Here is a 20,442-nt window from a genome sequence, read left to right as displayed (position 1 = left end):
TTAGCCTAGGGGCAGGGAAGATCTTTAAAATTTACATTCTTATTACATTCGGCCCCAAGATCTTTCATGCCCATAGCATAGACAATTTACTTTTGAATTAGCTCTGAACATCTGTTAGGTCACATTTTCAAAGTACAGAACTAAAGTTACCAAAGTGGCCACTGGCCCTTAAACAAACACAAAGCACATAGCATTTTCACTTCAGTTCAAAACAAGAGTTCAAATAAAGTTCTCTGGGGGAGGGGTATCCTTCCCCTCACACAGCTCCAGCCCCTGCTTCCAAGTACAGAGAGGGGGCTGGGCAACAAAACCAACAAGGTGGGGTCCCTGGGGATCCAAGGCACTTCATCCCACCCACCATAGTCACAAGTCCATCCTCCCCCTGGGTCCCAAACTGTGGGAAGCAGCCAGGAAACACACTCGGTGCCCCTGCTTTGCTGCTCAGTTCTTATCTTTTCCTGTGGCTGAATTCCGAACTCCTGGGCTCCTTCTCCTCCCGCAGGCAGCAGCCGCTCCTGGCTTCTGCCCAGGTCCCGATGCAAGCAGCTCACCATTCCCGCTCTCAGCTCAGCGAAGTCTGCATGCAGGCCACTCTTCTCTCCTGGTCCATGGCTCCACAGAGTCACAGCTACCACAACTGGGAAACAAACGATTATCCCAGCCCCCATACTTTCCTTTTACTCTGCAGATCCTGTTCGTGACGCCATTTTGTAGCGGCAAGCACCCCAACCGTCCTCAGGGTTTGCAGCTACCACAGGTTCTTGGATCTGCTTTGTTAAAGGAAAGCAACTCAAAATGGGTTAACAAGCTTACTTTAATCAGACATATATCGTTTACCTTGTTCAGGAGAAAAGGTCAGCACCCTGAACCTCAAAGTATACAGGCATAATTATCAAGACAGAAACATCAAGTAGACAGATTTCCAAACTGTCCAACCATTACATCCATACCCAGTCAACATCTGGGTTTCCACATTCTGGGTTTTTCAAAGCCGGGGGGACTCTCAACAACGGCTTCCCAGAATTCAGATCAAACCACAGAACACTTCTCAAAGTGAGTCCCAAAACAAAGTTACACATCAGGGCTTATATAGCCTTCTCCTGGCCCAGAGAATGTAACAACCTTTTGGACCCACTGGCCAATCAAAAAGTATCTACTGAAAAACAAGCCTCCCTCCCCAGGCTTCAGGTGCACATTAGCCTAGGGGCAGGGAAGATCTTTAAAATTTACATTCTTATTACACTGCCTAGAAAAACATGTTGAAGTTCATTCAAAGTATAGCTCCTGAAACACATAATAGAGTATTCCTATACTTTGAAAATGAATATTTTTTTTTTTGGAGGGGGGAAGGCAAGGCAATTGGGGTTAAGTGACTTGCCCAAGGTCACACGGCTAGTTGAGTGTCAAGAGGGCGAATTGGAACTCGGGTCCTCGTGACCCAGGACCTGTGCTTTAGTCACTGTGCCCCCTAGCTGCCCAAGAATAGATCTTTTTTAACCAACTTTAAGAGAACTATTACAGACATCCTTTGTTTTATTCAATCCATGCTACACTTGCAAGGAAAAACTCTGCGTTCTAGGGAATGAATTCCAAGAATAGGCAAGATTGTTTGATGAACAGGATCAAATACAGGTATTCTTGAGACCCTGCAAAGGCTGGCAGAGCTTCAGCCTACTCTATTCCCATCTGCTATTGAAGCCAGACCCACTTAGCCCTCAGAATTAAGGAGGCTTTGGAGCACACTTCACACTTGTCATACCCTCCATGCATTTAGTAGCACTTAGTAGCTCTCACAAGCTGATAGCCATGGCTGGCTTAAAGCAGCTTCTACAAGAAGTATGGCAGGGGTGGCTAGGTGGCACAGTGAATAGAGCACCGGCCCTGGAGTCAGGAGGACCTGAGTTCAAATTTGGCCTTGGACACTTAACACTTACTAGCCATGTGATCTTGGGCAAGTCACTTAACCCCACTTGCCCTGCCTTCCCCCTTCCAAAAAAAAAAAAAAGAAGAATGGCATCAGAGGGCAGCCTTATCCTGAGTGCTAGGCTTATCCTTCAGCCTCTCTCATAGTCTTAACTGGGCTCTCACTGTGGCAAGGCAAGCTTTACATACCCTCCTCATTGTTTCACTATTCCACTCATCACAGTAGCTTTTCTAAATCTTTTCTCTCATCTTCAAACCTCCCTTGGCTTTCCCCCATTACTCTTCTAGCTGAGCATTTATTGGGAAATTGTGACTTCACTGAGAGCTCCTTCTTCCTGTTCCTTATCTCACATCACTCAGATGCCTTCAACTAGTATTGCCTCCTTCAGTCCTATTTCACATGAAAAGGTGACCCTTCCGTTTGCTAAGGCAGGCAGACCCCTCTACATGCTGTTCAGTGATCCCATTCCATCTTCTCTTCTCCAGTTAATGACCCTCCCTTCCCCCCCTCTATCCCCCATCATTTCCACTCTGTCACTGGCTTCCCTGACTTTTTCAAGCCTCAGCAAAAGTCCCACCTTTTTCACAAAACCTTTGCTGGTCCTCCTTAATGCTAGAGCATTACATCTGAGGCTCTCTCCCAATTTCTCTTGTACATATCTTGTTTGTATAATTGCTTGCATGTTCTATCCCTTTAGTCTGTGAACTCCTTGAGAACAGGAGCTGGGTTTTTGTTGTTGTTGTTGTTTTTTTTTTTTTTTTGCCATTCTTTGTATCCCCATTGCTTAGCAAAAATGCCTGGTACATGGTAGGTGTTTAATGAATTCTTGTTAACTTGACCTGACTTGACATTGTTGATTACCTCCTTCAGGATATCCTGTTTCCTCTGGGTTTTCATGAAACACCTCTCTCCTGTTTTTCTACCTGTCTGTCTGATTGTTTTGATCAGTCTCTTTTGTGGCTCTTCATCCATGTCACAACTGTTAACTGTGGGCTTCTCCTGGGTCTTTTTGTGTTCTCTACTATTTGTCTTGGTGATTTCATAAGATCCTCATTGGTTCCATTGTCATTTCCATACAAATGATTCGCAGGTCTCTTTCTAGCCTTAATCTCTCTTCTGAACTAATGGTATCCAAATGAGAAAGATTATACCACATTTGTCTTAGTGCTTGTTTGTGGTTTTAAGTGAAATGAGTTTTAGAATTAGAAAATAATGTCTATGGTAAATATTTTAAGATAGTTCTGATACATTTTTTGGTATTTCAGCAGTGATGGAATGCCGGCTGGGGATGATGCTGGACAATCCAGTAAATCTTCAATGACTGTTTTACAAAGAAGAAAGCGAATATCAACTGTGCCTAGTCTCACTAAATCTAGTGCCCCTGCTTCATCAGTTCCCCAGTTCTCGTGCACTGTTCAACAGGAATCGCCACAACCAAGTCCCCTTCCAGTAAAAGAGAAGCAGCCATGTTCAGACCGGTATAGGATACTTAAAGCTCAAAAGCTGAGAGAAATGCTAAGAGAGGAAATGACAAAAAGAAGGGTAAGAACCTCCATTAAGAATGGGATAGGGAGAAAGAATGGAATTTTGATTCTAGAATTCTGCAGGAATTCTGTTCAAGAATCAGTAAACTATATACTGGGAATTATTACCTGGAAAAAAGTCCATGGAGTCTTGTACCCATGCAAATGATATCTGTCTTGATTCTTTTGAGGGAGACTGTAATGAAAGACAGCATGGTTTGTTATATAAATTCTGTTTCATTTTGTAAAAGGCTTCTTTTTCTTTTTAAAAATGCTTTACCAGTTTTTTTTTGAACTTCATTGTCATTTCTTAGTACTAATTTATATAGAACCTTCCCTTACAACAAAGTAGTACAACTGAGTAAAACAAACTTACTCGTTGATAATTTCTAAATGGGCATACCTCATTTAATAATACATCACCCTTCTATCTAAAGGATTTGTTAAATTGATGTGGATTCTTAGGACTTTGAAGTGTTGTTTTCCCTTATATTATCATGGTTGTTGTGTCTGTTCTTTTGGTTCTGCTCCCTTCATCATGTATCATTTCAGAAAACTTCCCAAGTTTCTTAGAATCCCTCATTTTTATCATTCCTTATGGCAAAATGATATTTCATTAAATTTATATAGTATAATTCAGTCACTTTCTAATAAACTTGAACCTACTTTGTTTCCAGGCTTTATTTATTTATTTATTTTTTTGCTACCATAAAAAGTGCTGCTATAGATATTTTGGCACATATAGGCTCTTTCCATCTGTCTGTATCTTGGTTGGGTTATATACCAGGAACTCTTCTTGATGGATCAAAAGGGTATAAACTCCTTAGTCACTTTTCTATCATAGTTCCAAATTGTCTTTAATAATGATTAGAACAACTTAGAACCTTTACTAAGCTTAATTTAAAAATTTTTTTTATTACTTCATATGTAATACTTTGTTTTTAAAATATTAGGCCAGGGTGGCTAGGTGGCGCAGTGAATAGAGCACCAGCCCTGGAGTCTGGAGGACCTGGGTTCAAATCTGGCCTCAGACACTTAACACAAAAACTAGCCATGTGATCTTGGGCAAGTCACTTAATCCCAATTGCCCTACCTTCCCCCCTCCAAAAAGCAAAAAAAAAAAACATTAGGCTAAACAAATCATATTTTCAAATAAAGATTTCCAAGTGATATGATGATTTATTTAACTCAAGGAATATGTAGTGTTCTGTATGAGAAGCTATACTATTGAAAGAATGAAAGAAGATAAAACTCATTTCTCAGTGAGAGGCTAAAATTGATAAAATTGTGGAAATAGCATATGTGTAGATGTTTAGTATTCTAATTTTAAAAGTAGTTGAATTCATACTTTTAATAGGAATTCTAAATGTTTTTTGTGCTATAGTGAGAATCTTCTGAGAACTTCATCTGGGTGATAGTTTTTCTGGTTTATCGGATTTAATCTATGTTAATGAGAATATTATACCCCAAGCCCTTAAAGTATCATGGTTCTCAGGACTTTCACTAATGGTCACTGTAACACCTAGAAGGCTGAACCCTGTTAAATAAGCATTCAGTTTTGTTTGAAAGGGAGTTAATAGGTACTGGTAAGCACATGGATTTTGAAGGTTATTCTTATCTCTATATACACATCTATCAAAAATAACTCTCTTATCTTGACAATAGAATCTATTACTTTTATTTCTGAATTGAATTTGGTAGCAGATAGATTACCTTTCCTAAGTACAGTTAGAATTAATCAATCTTCACAACTCTTAGTGAAGAGAGAGGAAGAGAGAGGGGGAAAAAAATCTCATTGCTACTTAATCCTTAGGAAGGATGAGAGTAGAGGACTCCTCTTGTCCTGTTGTCTACCAGGAGGAAGGAGCTGGAACAACTCCTTCGTGTGCCAGAAAACAAAGAAAACAAGAGGCCCCTCCTGGAAAAAGCCTTTAAACAAAAGCTAACATTCATTTAGGCTCAAAACTGCGAAGTATATGCATGGAGTCATTTTTTTTAATATTGGAAAATTCTCTCTCAAAAACCAAAAATTAGCATTATATTTAAAGGACAAATACTAGATACTTTTTTTTTGGAGGTGGGAAGACAGGGCAGTTGGGGTTAAGTGACTTGTCCAAGGTCACACAGCTAGTAAGTGTGAAGTGGCTGAGGTCAGATTTGAACTCAGGTCCTCCTGACTCTAGGGCTGGTGCTCTATTCACTGTACCACCTAGCCAGCCTTAGATACTTTCTTAATAAAGACAGGAGTAAAGATGCACCTTTCCCCCAGTTTTATTTTACATGGTTTTAGAAATGTTAGGAATAGGAATAAGATAAGAGAAAGAATAAAGATATAAAAATAAAGAGAAGACAAAACTATCACTCTTTGTTGATGTTATAATGGTTCACTAAGAAAATCACAGGGAATCAGAAAAGAAATCATTTGAGAAAATGAACAGTTCATTAAATTTGCAAGCAACAAAGTAAACCCACATCACCTGGCAGCATTTTTATATACTAATATAAAATGTAGAAGGCAATGTTAGAAAGGAATGTTCCATTCAAAGTAAATGAAAAATGCATCAGATATCTGGTAATCAATCTACTAAAGCCCATTAAAGAAATAAAGAGCAACTTAAATAGGAAAGCTCTATGTTTCTGGCTGGGCTGAGCTAACATAATAAAAATGACAGTGCTACTAAAATTATCTCAATTAATTTAATAAAGTTCTCTCCCATTCAGACTACTTGGAGGGATACTTTATGGAGTTAGATATAATAAAATTCATTTGTAGGAACAAAGATTTAACATAGCTATAGAATTAATGAAAAGAGGTGGAAATGAACAAGAAAAGCACTTCCATACCTTGTATTGTATTATTATTATTATTTTTTTTATTAAGCAACCAGGGTTAAGTAACTTGCTCAAGGTTACACAGCCAGTTATTTCTGGGTGTGGTGCTGAGTGTCTGAGCCCAGGATTCGATCTCCAGGTCCTCCCAACACTGGAGCCGGTACTCTTACTCGCTGAGCCACCTGGCCGCCCCTAAGCAATTGGGGTTAAGTAACTTGCTCAAGGTTACACGGCCAGGTGTTTCTGGGTGGGTGCTAAGTGTCTGAGCCCAGGATTCGATCTCCAGGTCGTTCTGACACTGAAGCCGGTGCTCTTACTCGCTGTGCTACCTGGCCGCCCCCTCGTATTGTATTATAAAGCAAAAATGACCAAAGTGATTTGGTGCTGATTAAAAAAATCAAAAAGTAGATCAATAGAATAGTCAAGAAAGAATCAGAAATAATTGAACTCAGAAAACAAGTGTTTGATATACTCCAAAACATAAAATGCCTAGGAAAGAACTCTTGAGAAGAACTGCTAGAAAAACTGGAAAGCAGTCTGCTAGAAATTACATTTAGAGCACTATCTTCTATTCCGTAGTAAATTAAAAATGTATACTTAGCCTGAATATTAATGATCATGCCATAAAAATTTAGAAGACAAGATAATCATCATAAACCTTTCTCAGCTACTGCTAGGGGGTGAATTCAGTATCAAACAAGGAATAGAGGCATTAAATTGAAAAGATTTTGCCTGAACAAAATTAATGCAGCTAAGGTAAGAAGAGAAGTGGTTGTCTGAGAAAAACCTATGGAATATTTTTGGTAAGGGTATAATATCCAAAGTTACATATAGACTATATGTAAAAGACCAAAAGCCATTCATTACTAGATAAGTAGTCATAGGATTTGAGCAAACTGTTCTCAAAAGAATTGCAAGTAACAGCACTGTGAAAGAATGCTTCAAATCACCAATAATAGAGAAATGTAAACCAAAACAACTTAGAGGTTTCAGTTCACACCCATTAAATTGATCAAGATGACAAAATATGAACTTTGTCAGTATTGGAGGGCTTGTAGAAAGACAGGGAAACATGAAACCCTGAACATCGAATGGTAGACCTATGAACTGATCTTTAGCTATTCTGGAAAACAGTTTAGAGTTATGTAGATAAGTGACTAAAATGTACATTTCCTTTGACCCAGAGATTCTACTCCAAGGCATATACCCAAAGGAGATCGGGACAAATGCAAAGTCCTTATATATGCCAAAATATTTATAGCAACACTTTTTGTCATAGCAAAGGACTAGGGAATAACTAAATAAATTGTGGTACATGAATGTAATGGAATATTACTGTACTGTAAGAAATGATGACCATGATGTATTCAGAAGAGCATGGGAAGACTAATATGAACTGATACAAAGTCAAGCAAGCAGAACCGGGAAAATTATATACGCAATGACTACATCAATGTAAATGGAAAGAACAAAACAATCAAAGCTTAATACTGTGAAATTATAATGAACAAGCTTGACCTCAAAGAAGAGAAAGAGAAGATGCCCCTCAATCCCCTGCTTTGCAGGGGCAGGGGTCCTATGGTTGTGGAGCACTACATATCAGACTTTTTTATATGTTGGTTAGTTTTGTGAACCTTCTATTTCCTTTTTTGTTCATTATAAGGATGACTCTGGGAGGAGGGGTATGGGTGGTGGTATATGCAGTGGGAAATATGGGTGATATGAAAGTAGGAAGTTCCAGTTTACCAGGTAGACCCAAAGGAATTTAAAAAGCCAAGAACTTTTGTTCCTATAACTTCTAGGAAAAGAGTGAAAAGGTAGAACAGAAGGAAGACACCTCTACTCCTCTGTGTGCTAGGTAGAGAAAGGGAGCTACAGGGTCTAGATGGTGACTCCTCAGTTGAATAGGAAGAGAAAAAGAATCCAGAGAAAAGTTCCTCAAAAGACTTGAATCTTAAAAGTTCTGCCTACTGTTTGTGGTCAGTTTAGGTCCCCAGTTCTCAGTCCTTTTGAAGGTGAGTGACAATACCGTACTTTGTGTTTTTGAAGTCAGTCCTCAAAAGTCAGAGATTCCCCCTTTTAAGGAATAAATTATTTCTGGATGAAAGGGGACCTGGTCATATTTTATCCTAAGACCTTTTTTTCTGATTGGAGCCCATTGAGGGGAAAGGTATGTTGGTATGTTTTTTTGCCTCTTCACTTCCCCCACTACCCTACCCTCCATTCCATGCAGCTAGAAAAGAAACTTGGTGTCAGTTTATAACTTTGGCAAGCTCCTAAAATTTGAAGAATTCCCTAGTGGTGTTAAATGAGAAGTCATTTGCTTTGTCACCCAAGTTAACTTTAAAATCTTAGGGATGGGATACGTTTGAACAGATAGCACAAAAATCATGGATGTAGTTTGCTTTGCTATAAGCATATGTGTACAAAATAAAAGCAAATTTAATTAGACTAAATTCAGATTTAAATAGAAAATTTAACTTTGGAACCATGCAGATGTATTTGTAGGAGTATTTTTTATAAAGAGGGACTTCTTTTTCCTGTCAATAATATTCTTATATAGTCTTGAGTAGTGATATTTATCATGTCCAGGGGTAGGTATGAGCACGTTGGTCACTTACTATAATGGTAGATATGGGTACCAGACCTGTAATTTCATTGTTACAGGGAACTCCTGAATGAGGAGTTCCTCTACATGTTGGTGCCTTCAGATTAGAGGTTTGGAGAATTGCTTACTGAAAGGTTAACTGACTTGTCCAGAATCATGCAGCCTTCAGGTGTCAGAGTTAAGTTTCTTGGCTGAGACCAGTTTTCCATCCATTGCACAAATGGCTGCCTTTTTGAATTGTCATTGTGCTTTCAGAAAAGATTGCATCAATTCACAGCTTGACCAGCCTTTTAATAGTATGTCTGTTTCTACATAGTCCTGATAGCATTGAATTTTATTGCTTTTAATTATCTTTGCTAATTTAAATGTCATATATTACCAGATTTAACTTATTTCGAGAGGCAACATGACATTAAAAAAAGAAGATTCAGATTTAAGTTATTGAGGATATGGGTTCAAATCTGATTCCTGTTGTTTCCTGCCTTGTGACCCTGGGCAAGCTACTTCTTCCTCTCTGTCCTGATAAATGAGGGGGTTGAACAAAATGACCTCTAAAGTTATTATTATTATTATTATTATTATTAGCCTTTTGGAGGGCAATTAGGGTTAAGTAACTTGCCCAAGGTTACACGGCTAGTTTTTTTTTGTGTTAAGTGTCTGAGGCCGGAACCAAACTCAGCCAGCGCTTTACTCACTGCGCCACCTGGACACCCCTCTAAAGTTACTTTCAAATCAGAACTTATAAACTATGAGTTTCTTTGATTATTAGAGAGTTTTAACAATTTCACAGTTAGACTTATGAGAAATAGATATAAAATACAAAATGTTTCAGTTCTTTATTCTGGGTGCATTGCTTGTTGCTGTACACAGATTCTTTATTTTTCATTTAAGAATCACTCTGTTTTGTCTTCTCTAATTTTTAATATTTGGATCTTTAAAAACCTCTTTATAGTTATGAAATTATATAACATCCTATCTAAATTTTTTAATGGATTCTGAATGTTTAGATTATTGATTCCTTTTGAATTTATTGTATATTATATATAATGAATTGCAGCTCTTATCCCTGATTCATCTTTTTTATTCAGTTTCCTTTCTGTAAAATGAGGACATTAATACTTGTACTATTTCTCTCACAAGGCTATTGTGAAGGAAATACTTTGTAAATTTCAATTTTGTTGAATCATTTCAGTTGTGTCCAACTCTTCATGACTGACCCTACTTGGGATTTTCTTGACAAAGATACTGGAGTAGTTTTCTGTTTCCCTCTCCAGCTTATTTTACAGATGAAGAAACTAGGGCAAACAGGGTTAAGTGACTTGCTCTGGGTCACACAGCTAGTGAGTGTCTGAGGCTTGATTGGAGCTCAGGAAGATGTCTTCCTGGCTTCAAGCCTGGCATTGAATATTGAACCTAGATGCTCAATGCTATATAAGAATGAGCTGGTCTTACCCTAACTTCATTAACCCATAACTTCTTAGAAGATTTTGTGTTTTTATATTCAGTATTGAAAATATTTTCCTTAAAATATAGGGTGGGATACTACTAAGGAAATTTCAGTTGAGAAATTAGTAGATAATGACTGGGCTACTATATCCGTGTTTCAGCATGTCTTAGATTTGTATGTATAAAATAATATTAAATAATTGTGTATATGTGTAGAAGCAATGGAAAAACAAATATGCTGGAAATGAAAGCCAAATGCCACCAGACCGTTCTAAAATGACTATGAGAGACTTGATATATTACCTGCCGGACAGCAATCCTATGAAGTAAGTCTAATTATGTGGTTTTATATTTTCATTGATTTGGTTTAATGATCTAAACATTATTATTATTTTTTTTTTTTGCTTTTTGGAGGAGGGAAGGTAGGGCACTTGGGGTTAAGTGACTTGCCCAAGGTCACATGGCTAGTTTTTGTGTGTGTCTGGTAAGTGTCTGAGGCTGGATTTGAACTCAGGTCCTCCTGACTCCAGGGCCAGTGCTCTATTTACTGCACCACCTACCCGCCCTTAAACATTATTTCTAGGAATTTGTTTAAAGCTTCTCCAACTTAAGGACTCAAATTCCTTGGCATGTCTTTATAGCATGTTTAAATTCTTTCACATAGATTGTTTTGAAGAGAAAAAAAGATTTTAGTAATTAACTTTTTGGGGAAGGCTAGCTAGTGGTGCCTGACTATAAAGGAACAGAATTATAGTAAATCTTAATCTCTTTGAGATTAAAAGTGTTTGGTTTTATTAACTATCATGAGATACTCTATAAAACCAAGTTTGACGCCATTCTTGAGTAACCAAAGGCCTAATTTCTTCTTAAATAGAAAGACAAATTTCTTAACTATTCCATGACTCACTTTTCTTATCTTTAAAATGGTCATATTAATACAGGGATCATGTGCTTCACATAGTTGTGAGGAAAGGACTTCATAAATCATAAACTGGCATATAAATGTGCCGCTATAACTTTATTTTTAAGCTTGAATCTGAAATAGTGGATACATCATTAAAACTGGCCTTGGAATAATTAAATGCTGTGATATTTCTGGGAACAAAACTCTTTTTAACAAAATTGACCTGAGTGATATGATCTCAGTTTGAAACTTCTTGCTGGTGGAATGGAACCAGGGGATAGCTGAGAGGGAGACCATATTTTGGGGCATCAGAGAGTCATGACTTTGGATCACTCTAAGACAAGGGCATATGCAGCCAGCATATGACTGGCTCGCATTTCATTGACAGAATGGAATACTTAATGAGAAGGTAAGGAAATCACAACCTGCCTTTCAAGCAGGGAAGGTAATACCAGGAGGGCAAGTTACTGAAAGTCTCCTGGATCATACGTCTATGTTTCCTACAGATTATTTTCTAATAACAAAGTGTCTGAAAAAATATATCATTGGGACTCCTACTCTTCATTGAGAGAGGTGTCACTGTATCTTTTTCATTGACATATTTGACAAGTAACTTAAAGTTACTCTATTAAATATCAGGTTTTTTAAAAAAGAAATTAGAAGTAATAATTGTGTATTCAAATTGTCTTGTGTTATATATTGTTTAATAGATCTTCTTTGGAGCAAGAAGCAAAAACTGAAAAATCTACACCACCAGTGCAAACCAGAGAGTAAGCTTCTATTTCTCATTGTGAAAACTTGTTATGTATACTTTTAAAAAGAATCGTTTTTAGTACTGTTAAAATCAAATATAGTTAGTTGGATTCTACTTAATAGAGTCATTAACAAATATAATAATTCACTTTAATTGATATGGAAAACCATTTGTATGTTTTTGCATTTAAAATTTAGCTCACTAAATTATTGTTTTAGGTATTTTGGGAATTAAGAGATGGACTATTGAGTGGTTAACAGCAAATTTTTTTGTGCAGGTTCATAGAGTGCTTTTCAGGATTTATCTTGCATTAACTTTTTAGCCCTTATCTTTCCATTGACTTTTGATAGCTAATTCCCAAAGAGTCATCCCAAAAGACAGAGCAGCAAGTCATAGCAAAGAATTACTGGTTCTGTTCAATTTTATATTTCCCTGTTTCAAGGGTCTGTGCTTTCATCAATATGAACACTCCTTCCACTGACATAAATCACAACCTTTCTATAATTTGAAATAGAACTTTTGAAAATAACTGTGGCCAAAAGCGTTTATCACCTGGGTGATGAATCTGAACTTAGGTAGATCACCTATCTTCAGGTGATAGAAATGGATTGTCATTGGCCCATGCTTTTCTAGCACATTGGTGCCTGCTAAAGTTTATATGGTCCACTGTCATAGACTTTAAAATTCTGTCATTGTCATAACATGATGAAGTCTTTAGGATTAATGGAGATCTTTTCATTTAATCAGGGATAATTGTGGACCGAACTATTGGGACATCTCATTTTTTTTAAAATTTTATTTTAAAATTTGAAATTATGTGTCAACAGTCTCAAGCATTTCCATACACAACACAAAAAAGGACTGTATATGAAATTGTGAATCTCTATCTCAATTTTTTTTAGTGTTTTCCACACGTTACTTTCAAAACTGCCTGTTTGTACTTTCTTCTGAACATACTTCTGTTCTCTTCTGTGCACTGTTAAAAAATGTTTCAGTGGTCCCCTTTTTATTGGCATTCTCACTGCCAATCACTCCTTTCTCCTTAAACCTTCCCTCCACCTAAAAATATGAGAGAAAGGAAAAAAAAAACTCTTAATAAATAAGCACATTAAGGTGAAATGAACATACACAGTGACCACATTGAAAAATATATCACTTTCTGCACCTTTAGAATATATCTCTATCAAAGGAGGTATGCTTCAATTCATGAGTCATACTAGAATCATAGTTGGTCATTGCAGTGATCAGAGCCCAAAGTCTTTCAAAGTTGTTTCTTTTGGTATTATTGTTGTATAAATTGTTTTCTGATTTTGCTCATTTCACTCTATAATTTTATATAAATCTCTTATTTCTTTGAATTGGCCTTTTGCCATTTCTTAGGGCATAGTAGTAATTCCATTAATTGATATAACTTTTTCAGCTGTTCCCCAATTAGTGGATATCTCCTTAGTTTCCAGCTCTTTTCCACTATAGAAAGAACTGCAGTCAATATTTTTGTACATATTGATCTTTTTATTCTTTATTTGATCTCTTTGGGATGCTGTCTAGTAGTAGTGGTATTGCTGATTCCAAAGGTTAGCATAATTTAGTGACTTTTGCACCTGTGTTACAAATTGGTTTCCGGAATGGCTGGACCACTTCACAGTTCTGCCAATAGTACATTATGTATCTATTTTCCCAAAGCTTATCCAACTAGTTATGCAATTTCCTGATAACCTCACACCGTTAACACTCATCTGCCATCCTCCCTCCCTATTTAGAAAAATCATCCTGTGTTACTAGGGTTGTTCACAGTAATACTTCTGTTAAGACTGCACATAAAGGACAAATTGTATTTTTCCACTGGGAAAACACTTGTCTGGCTAAGTTTAACCATAGTACAATGTGAGGGTGTTTTATAAACTATATTCTTAGAATTACATCCCACTTATATTTCTAGCAAAGTCATCTAGAAGATGACATTAGTAATAATTTTTATAAGTTCATCCTGATCAGAAAGTGCTATTTCCACAATTGAGTTAAACTATTTTTACTTTGGGGATATTTTAGTCAAGAAGAGAAAAATACTCCTGATGCTGAAGATGACATTGAAGAAATGGAGGAAGAGAGCAACGATGGCCCTTTACTTGTTCCTCGTGTTAAAGTGGCAGAAGATGGCTCTATTATTCTGGATGAAGAAAGGTAAAGAAAGAGAAAAAGTGGTGTTCTTGGAACAGAGGAGAAATTATACCCAGTTAGTCAAATCATTATGGGCCACTGTCACTTAACCTCATTGTGTTCCAGCTTTTTCATCTATATTAGTGTAGTTTGTACAAATGCTATTGGTATCACAACTAGGATATACTTATATACCATTTTGATAATTTTAACTGTGTTGTTTTTTTATACATGAAGATGACATTACTAATTGACCATCTGGTTTTTTTTTGGCCTTAATGTACTGGTGTCAGATTTATGCTGAGCTTTTCACATTCTGTTTGGTCTTATCATTAGGAAGAGAGATTTGCATGATTTGCATGTGGTTTATGGTTGTAGAACAGAATATTTTTGAGTTTACTTTCCTTGAGGGAAACTGAACTCAAAAACTTGACCCCATTGCCTCTGTGTATCCGGTCAGTTGAGATGATTGAAATTTCAAGAGATTCACTTTTAATAAACCTTACAAGTGAATGAGCATACACTTTTTATGATTTTTGGAGAGAAATTTATTCAGTGACCTTAATTTTTTTTTGTTTACACACTTTAAGTTTAACAATAACTTACTGTAATTTTGGGGTCTTGAAATTTACATTTTTTGTTTATGGTGATATTTTGTTTGTCTTGCTGTAGTAAAAAAAACAATACTTTGATAATTATTCACAGTGATAAATATTTGGCAATATTGTTTTCTAAGAATTAATAATTAAATGGGGTGCCAGTAAATTTTAAAATATTATTAAAAGTGCAAATTAATTGACCACACGGGTTTTGTACAGCACTACTTTTTTTAACTGTTATTGCTGTGTGAACAGTGTTTCCTACATTGTAGGAACACAGTGTGTGTGTGGGTGTATGTGTGTGTGTAATGGTATGTTAAATAATGATGAATTTTTACAATAGAATTTTTTCTTTTGACTGAAATCTCAAGTATTTTCCAGATTATTCTCGTAGAATATAAACTACTGCATCTCTTTCAACCATGTTAATATAATCACTAAGAATTAAGTGCCTACTGTGTACCAGATACTGTGGTAGACCCTAGATATACAAATACAATGTATGAAGCAATCTTTACTCTTATATATTACTAACAGATGAGACAACTTTGTCATGTTAGGGTATGCATAATAACTGTAAGGAGAATAAATATAAAAAAATAAAAGTTGCAGTCAAATTTAAGGAAATATACTTTTATGCATGAATCTGTTATGGTAATTAAAAAATGTAACTTCACTTTTAGATATTGTATTCTTCATGGCTTTCAAAATGCTTTTTCTTTCAGTTTAACTGTAGAAGTTTTAAGGACAAAAGGCCCTTGTGTTGTTGAAGAAAATGATCCCATTTTTGAAAGAGGTTCCACAACTACATATTCCAGCTTTAGGAAAAATTATTACTCTAAACCATGGTCAAATAAAGGTAATTATTGACCAGTTTCAGATGACAGGAGCTTTATATGAAACTGTTCTCAATGTGATATCTAATTGTATAAGCTATGATTATAAGAGTAATTAATAATGAGAGTAAGGATAAGACTGGTAAATATTTCTTGTAGAATTTTTTGATGATCATTTGGTAATGCTACTGTTGTGTTTTACTTGTAGTTTTATTTTTGATGGGCTTCTTTAAATTCTTCACAAAAGTTTCACTCCCTAATTAAAATTTATACTTAAGAGTTAGTGATAACCTGTTTTCCATTTCACCATTGTTTATCATTGTGGAATGGAATAGCTTAAAATAAACTAATATGTTGCAGGCACTAATGTATTTATTTTCCTTTGATACACTTTAAGAGTCCTAGAAAGTTACATAGTATGAATCTCTCAGACTAAAATTAATGATGTTTTTAAAGGAAAATAGTCTTGTTGGAGGGATATTACTCTGAAGTAAGTTATCTCAGGGTAGATATAAAATTAGGTTTTTTTAAAAAGCAAAACATAATTCTATTATTCTTTTGGAGGTATTTTCTGGACTTTTAAAAATTAGCTGGGTTTCTACTATCAAAATGTAGTTAATTCTTTACTATTAACTACTTAATTCTTTTTTGCCTTTTGCTCATATTTTTTTTTTTAAAGCAATTGGGGTTAAATAACTTGCTCAAGGTTACATGGCCAGTTATTTCTGGGTGTGGTGCTAAGTATGTGAGCCCAGATTTGACCCCCAGGTCATCCTGACACTGGAGTCGGTGCTCTTACTCGCTGAGCTACCTGGCCGCCCTGCCTCTTGCTCATATTGACTTTATTTAAATTCAACTTTATTTTGTTTTTAAGCCAATATTCTCTCCTGCTTCCCCCAAAGACTCCCATTTAGAAAGCAAGGAAAAGTTTATTATTTGTTTTATTTTATTACTTTTTTACCTCTTAAATAAAACCTTTAAACTTAGTCTGTTGTTTTCCCCCATGAGAACACATCTTTTATTTTATCATGAAAGTTTGGTGAAAGAGTAAGAATTTCCCCCAGTTTTGCTGGAATATGTATGTACACACACACACACACACACACACACACACACACGGGCAGGGGGTTATGGGTGGGGGTGAGAGAGCGTGCATGAGCGAGAGCAAAACCTTGAACAGAGATAGTTTACCAGGAGTCCATGTACTTATTTTGTTTTTCAAAAAAAAAATTTGATGACTATTTTAGTATAATTTGGTTTCCTTTTGCAATCCTTTGTATTGTATTTTATGCATTTAAAAACATTCTGAGAAAGGGGTCTATAAGCTTGACCATACTGCCAGAAAGAGTCAGTCCATGATACTTAAAGTTTAAGAACCTCTGCTCTCGAATAAACAATTTCATTGATAAGTTCACTTGGAACAAAAATATTTCCATAGACTGTTTTTTTTATAACAGATTATCCTCTTCTCTCTGATGTGAATACTCTGTCACCAGTGTAGCGTATAGCTCAATTGTGCCTTTCCTGTGTAATTTACAACCACATCCTCTGATAAGTTTACTGGAGTGAATCAACTCAATATAGTGAAAAAAGGACTTCCAGGTTTTTGTGAAAATAATTTTGTGGTTATTAGCATAGCACATAGTATGACCACATTAAATCCTCTCAGTAAATACTTACTGTGTGCCTGCTCTGTGCCAAACACTGTAAGAGGACAAATTAAAAACAAAATTGTTTATCCAGGTTGGAAGAGGGACGAGGAATAAGCATTTATATAGTGCCTACTGTGTGCCAGGCACTATGCTAAGTACTTTTTGCAAATATGTCATTGAATCATAGGATTATAGATTTTGGGGTGAGAGAGATCTTACAGGACATTGAATTTGGCCCTTTTACTTTACAGATAAGAAAACTGAAGCTAAAAGTTAAGTGACTTGCTTAGGATTATACAGCTCATAGGTGTCTGAAGCAGGGTTTGAACCCAAATCTTCCTGACTCCAAATCCAATGCTCTATCCACTATAGCAGGCACAGCTGAGTAGATTAAATCTATCTATCTATCTATCTATCTATCTATCTATCTATCTATCTATCTATCTATCTATCAAGTATATTCAAAATGAAAAAATATTTTGGAAGGAAGAGGACTTAACATCTGGGTGATCAGAGAAGGTCTTATGTAAGAGAGGGCACTTAACCTCCACCTTTGAAGGAAGAGACCTTACAGAGACATAGCTGAGGAAGAAGAACACCCCAGGCATCACGCACACCTTTAACAAAGATATTGATGGGGAAGATACAGTGTTGGGTGTTGGGCCATTTTGACTGGAGTATAGAACGAGTGGGAATAACATAGACTGGTGCTTTAGAAGGGTCAGTTTGGCATCTTATGTGAAGATTAGTTTGGAAATGGGGTAAGACTAGAGGCAGGGGTACAAATCAGGAGCTATAGTAGTCGGTCAGGGTAGAAATGATGGACTGAATTTTAGAGTCATGATGGGAATGGAAATGTAGAAATAAAATTGACAAAATTTGACAAATTGATTATGGGAGGTAAGGGAGAAATAAAGTTTAAAATGACTGAGATTGAGAACTGGGGTAACTGGAAGAATATGAAAGTTATGAAGAGGGGAGAATTTTGAGGGGAAGATAATGGTTTCTACTTTGGGCACATTGAATTGGAGATGCATATGGGTCATTGAGTTGGTAGTGTTAAGGGAGAAATTGGAAATAAAAAGAGAAGACACGAGAGGTCCTGGATTGGAACCCTGATTTATAAGCATGTATAGGGGTGGGACATCAATGTCCCAAAGACATAGTTCACTTGGTGCTTTGATGGGAACCTGAAAGGGGTGATTAGAATAACTCAGTTCAGTTTAATAATTAAAGGCTTTCTGTGTGCTAAGCACATAAGAGGCAGCTGGTAGCTCTGTAGATAGAGCATCAGGCTTGGAGTCAGGAAGACCTGAGTTCAAACCTAGTCTCAGACATTTACTATCTGTGTGACCTTGAGCAAGTCACTTAACTCTTTACATCAGTTTCCTCATCTGTCAGATGAGCTGAAGAAGGAGATGGCAAGCCACTCCGATATTGTTGCAAAGAAAATCCCAAATGGGGTTATGAAGAATTGGACGTGACTGAAATGACTGATCAACAACAAAAAAATCCATTTAGAATGTCTTATGAAACAGTGTAAGGTGGTGGTCCTAGAAGTGTTTCTGCCAGACTGCTTTCTAGTTTTCTCATCTGTTTATCACATATAGTTCAAGACTGACTTCTCATTACTCCCCACCACGTCCTGTATATTTCAGCCAGTTTGGCTTACTTCTTTTTCTTGTTGGAGACATTTCATCCCTTATCTTTGTGCCTTTACACAGGCTTTACCCACTGCCTGGAATGCTCTACCTTCTACCTTCATCTTTTAGAATTCCTGGCTTTATTTACAATTTAGGTCCTGTAAAATGACCTACAAATATCCTCCTCTAGGGCAGGAACAGTTTTTTGGTTTGTTTGTTTTTTTTAACTCTTTATATGCTGACACCTGGCACAATGCCTTGCACTAAGTGCTTGTTGGATTTTATCATATTTAATTTTTATTATTTTGGCTTTGCTTAACTAAGGAATTGTTTAGTTCTTCCTTTATTTCTGCAAAAATTATCTTGTACTTGACTTTATCTTAAGTTCTGTATATTTCTTGCTCCATTACTATCTTTATTTTAAGTTGTATTTAAACTAATTCCACTGTAGTGACATGTTGGAAATCTTTTTAATTTCTACATAATTAGATTTTATAAATGTTCTGTAAAATGATATATACTTATATATAAGTTTTATTTTGTGTCAGCTACTTTCTATGATCTATTTTATTACAAGCTTGAGGCAGAAAGCATTAAACAAAGCATTATCTAAATTTACATAAATATACCACTACTGTATACATATTTATTATCTGTGACTTTTCTACATTCAGATATTGAAGTTAATTTAAAATTTTTCTGAAACTTTGTTTTAACAGAAACAGACATGTTCTTTTTAGCCATCAGCATGGTAGGAACTGACTTTTCTATGATTGGCCAACTCTTTCCTCACAGAGCAAGAATAGAAATTAAGGTAAGAGTAAATTTAAACTATGGGAGGTAATCAGGAAAGGGGCCAGGAAATAGTTATCATATCTTCCTATTAATCTTTGGTTTTTGTTTCTTTTTTCATTGTTTTATTTCATTATATTCTTTTACATTTGCTCCTTGTTATATGAAAAGTATGTTTCTTCACTTTTAAAATATGTATTATATAAACAACTTTAGTTGACAACATTTATATAGCATTATCACATAATATAATAACTGGCATTGAGATGGCACTTTAATTTTGTCGTTTGATTGTCATAACAGCCTTGTGAGCTAAGTCCTACAGTTACTATTTCTACTTTTTTTACATATAAGACAATTGGAGCTCAGAGAGGTTAAATGCTTTGTCTATAGTAACAAAATGACAAGTGGTATTCAAAGCCAAGTTTCCTCATTCCATGTTTTCATTATTCCCCACTGTCTTTCAGCATGAATTTTGTGTTTACGTTTTGTAGTAGATGAATAGTTGGGAGTCTACTTAGAACCTTTCCACCGAAATTCTGGGGCTTAGTCCCTGTTCCAGACATCTCTGCTGTTATCTATTGCCCTAAGTCATTGAGGCCAGTCATAGCAACACTTCCAATTCTGGAGAAGAGAGTTAGTGCTTGTATCTGTTGTCACTACTATTTCTCTAAAGCCCTCATAGGATGGCATTGCCATGATATCTATAGTAATTTTTTGAAAGATTCTAGCCTTTTGTGTTCCCTGTTTGAATTCACCTGTGTAAGAGGAA

General features: G+C 36.1%; 1 protein-coding gene and 1 long non-coding RNA gene across 3 annotated transcripts in view; one reads left to right on the top strand and one right to left on the bottom strand.

The window, feature by feature from the left end:
- The window catches only part of BDP1 (BDP1 general transcription factor IIIB subunit), an 89,537-nt gene that overhangs the window by 6,031 nt on the left and 63,064 nt on the right, over positions 1 to 20,442 (top strand). The window contains exons 2-7 of one of the 2 annotated variants that reach the window (XM_069084992.1): positions 3,193 to 3,466; positions 10,550 to 10,659; positions 11,948 to 12,007; positions 14,041 to 14,172; positions 15,473 to 15,606; positions 19,598 to 19,692. In XM_069084992.1, coding sequence (XP_068941093.1) covers positions 3,193 to 3,466; positions 10,550 to 10,659; positions 11,948 to 12,007; positions 14,041 to 14,172; positions 15,473 to 15,606; positions 19,598 to 19,692 — 805 coding nt within the window. Of the gene's footprint in view, positions 1 to 3,189; positions 3,467 to 10,549; positions 10,660 to 11,947; positions 12,008 to 14,040; positions 14,173 to 15,472; positions 15,607 to 19,597; positions 19,693 to 20,442 lie in introns of both variants that reach the window. The other variant, XM_069084991.1, reaches the window with a different exon arrangement.
- LOC138158778 (uncharacterized) lies at positions 446 to 3,181 on the bottom strand. Its single transcript, XR_011167722.1, has 2 exons — positions 838 to 3,181; positions 446 to 637 (listed from the first exon to the last, which is right to left on the bottom strand). It is a non-coding gene; the product is annotated as an uncharacterized lncRNA (long non-coding RNA).

This window comes from Petaurus breviceps, unplaced genomic scaffold (assembly GCF_028583685.1).
Source record: "Petaurus breviceps papuanus isolate PSGF00001 unplaced genomic scaffold, PetGlider_PUasm1.0 175, whole genome shotgun sequence".
NCBI lineage: Eukaryota > Metazoa > Chordata > Mammalia > Diprotodontia > Petauridae > Petaurus > Petaurus breviceps.
The sequence above is the reverse complement of the archived record's forward strand: the minus strand, read 5'-3'. Positions and strand labels throughout refer to the sequence as shown.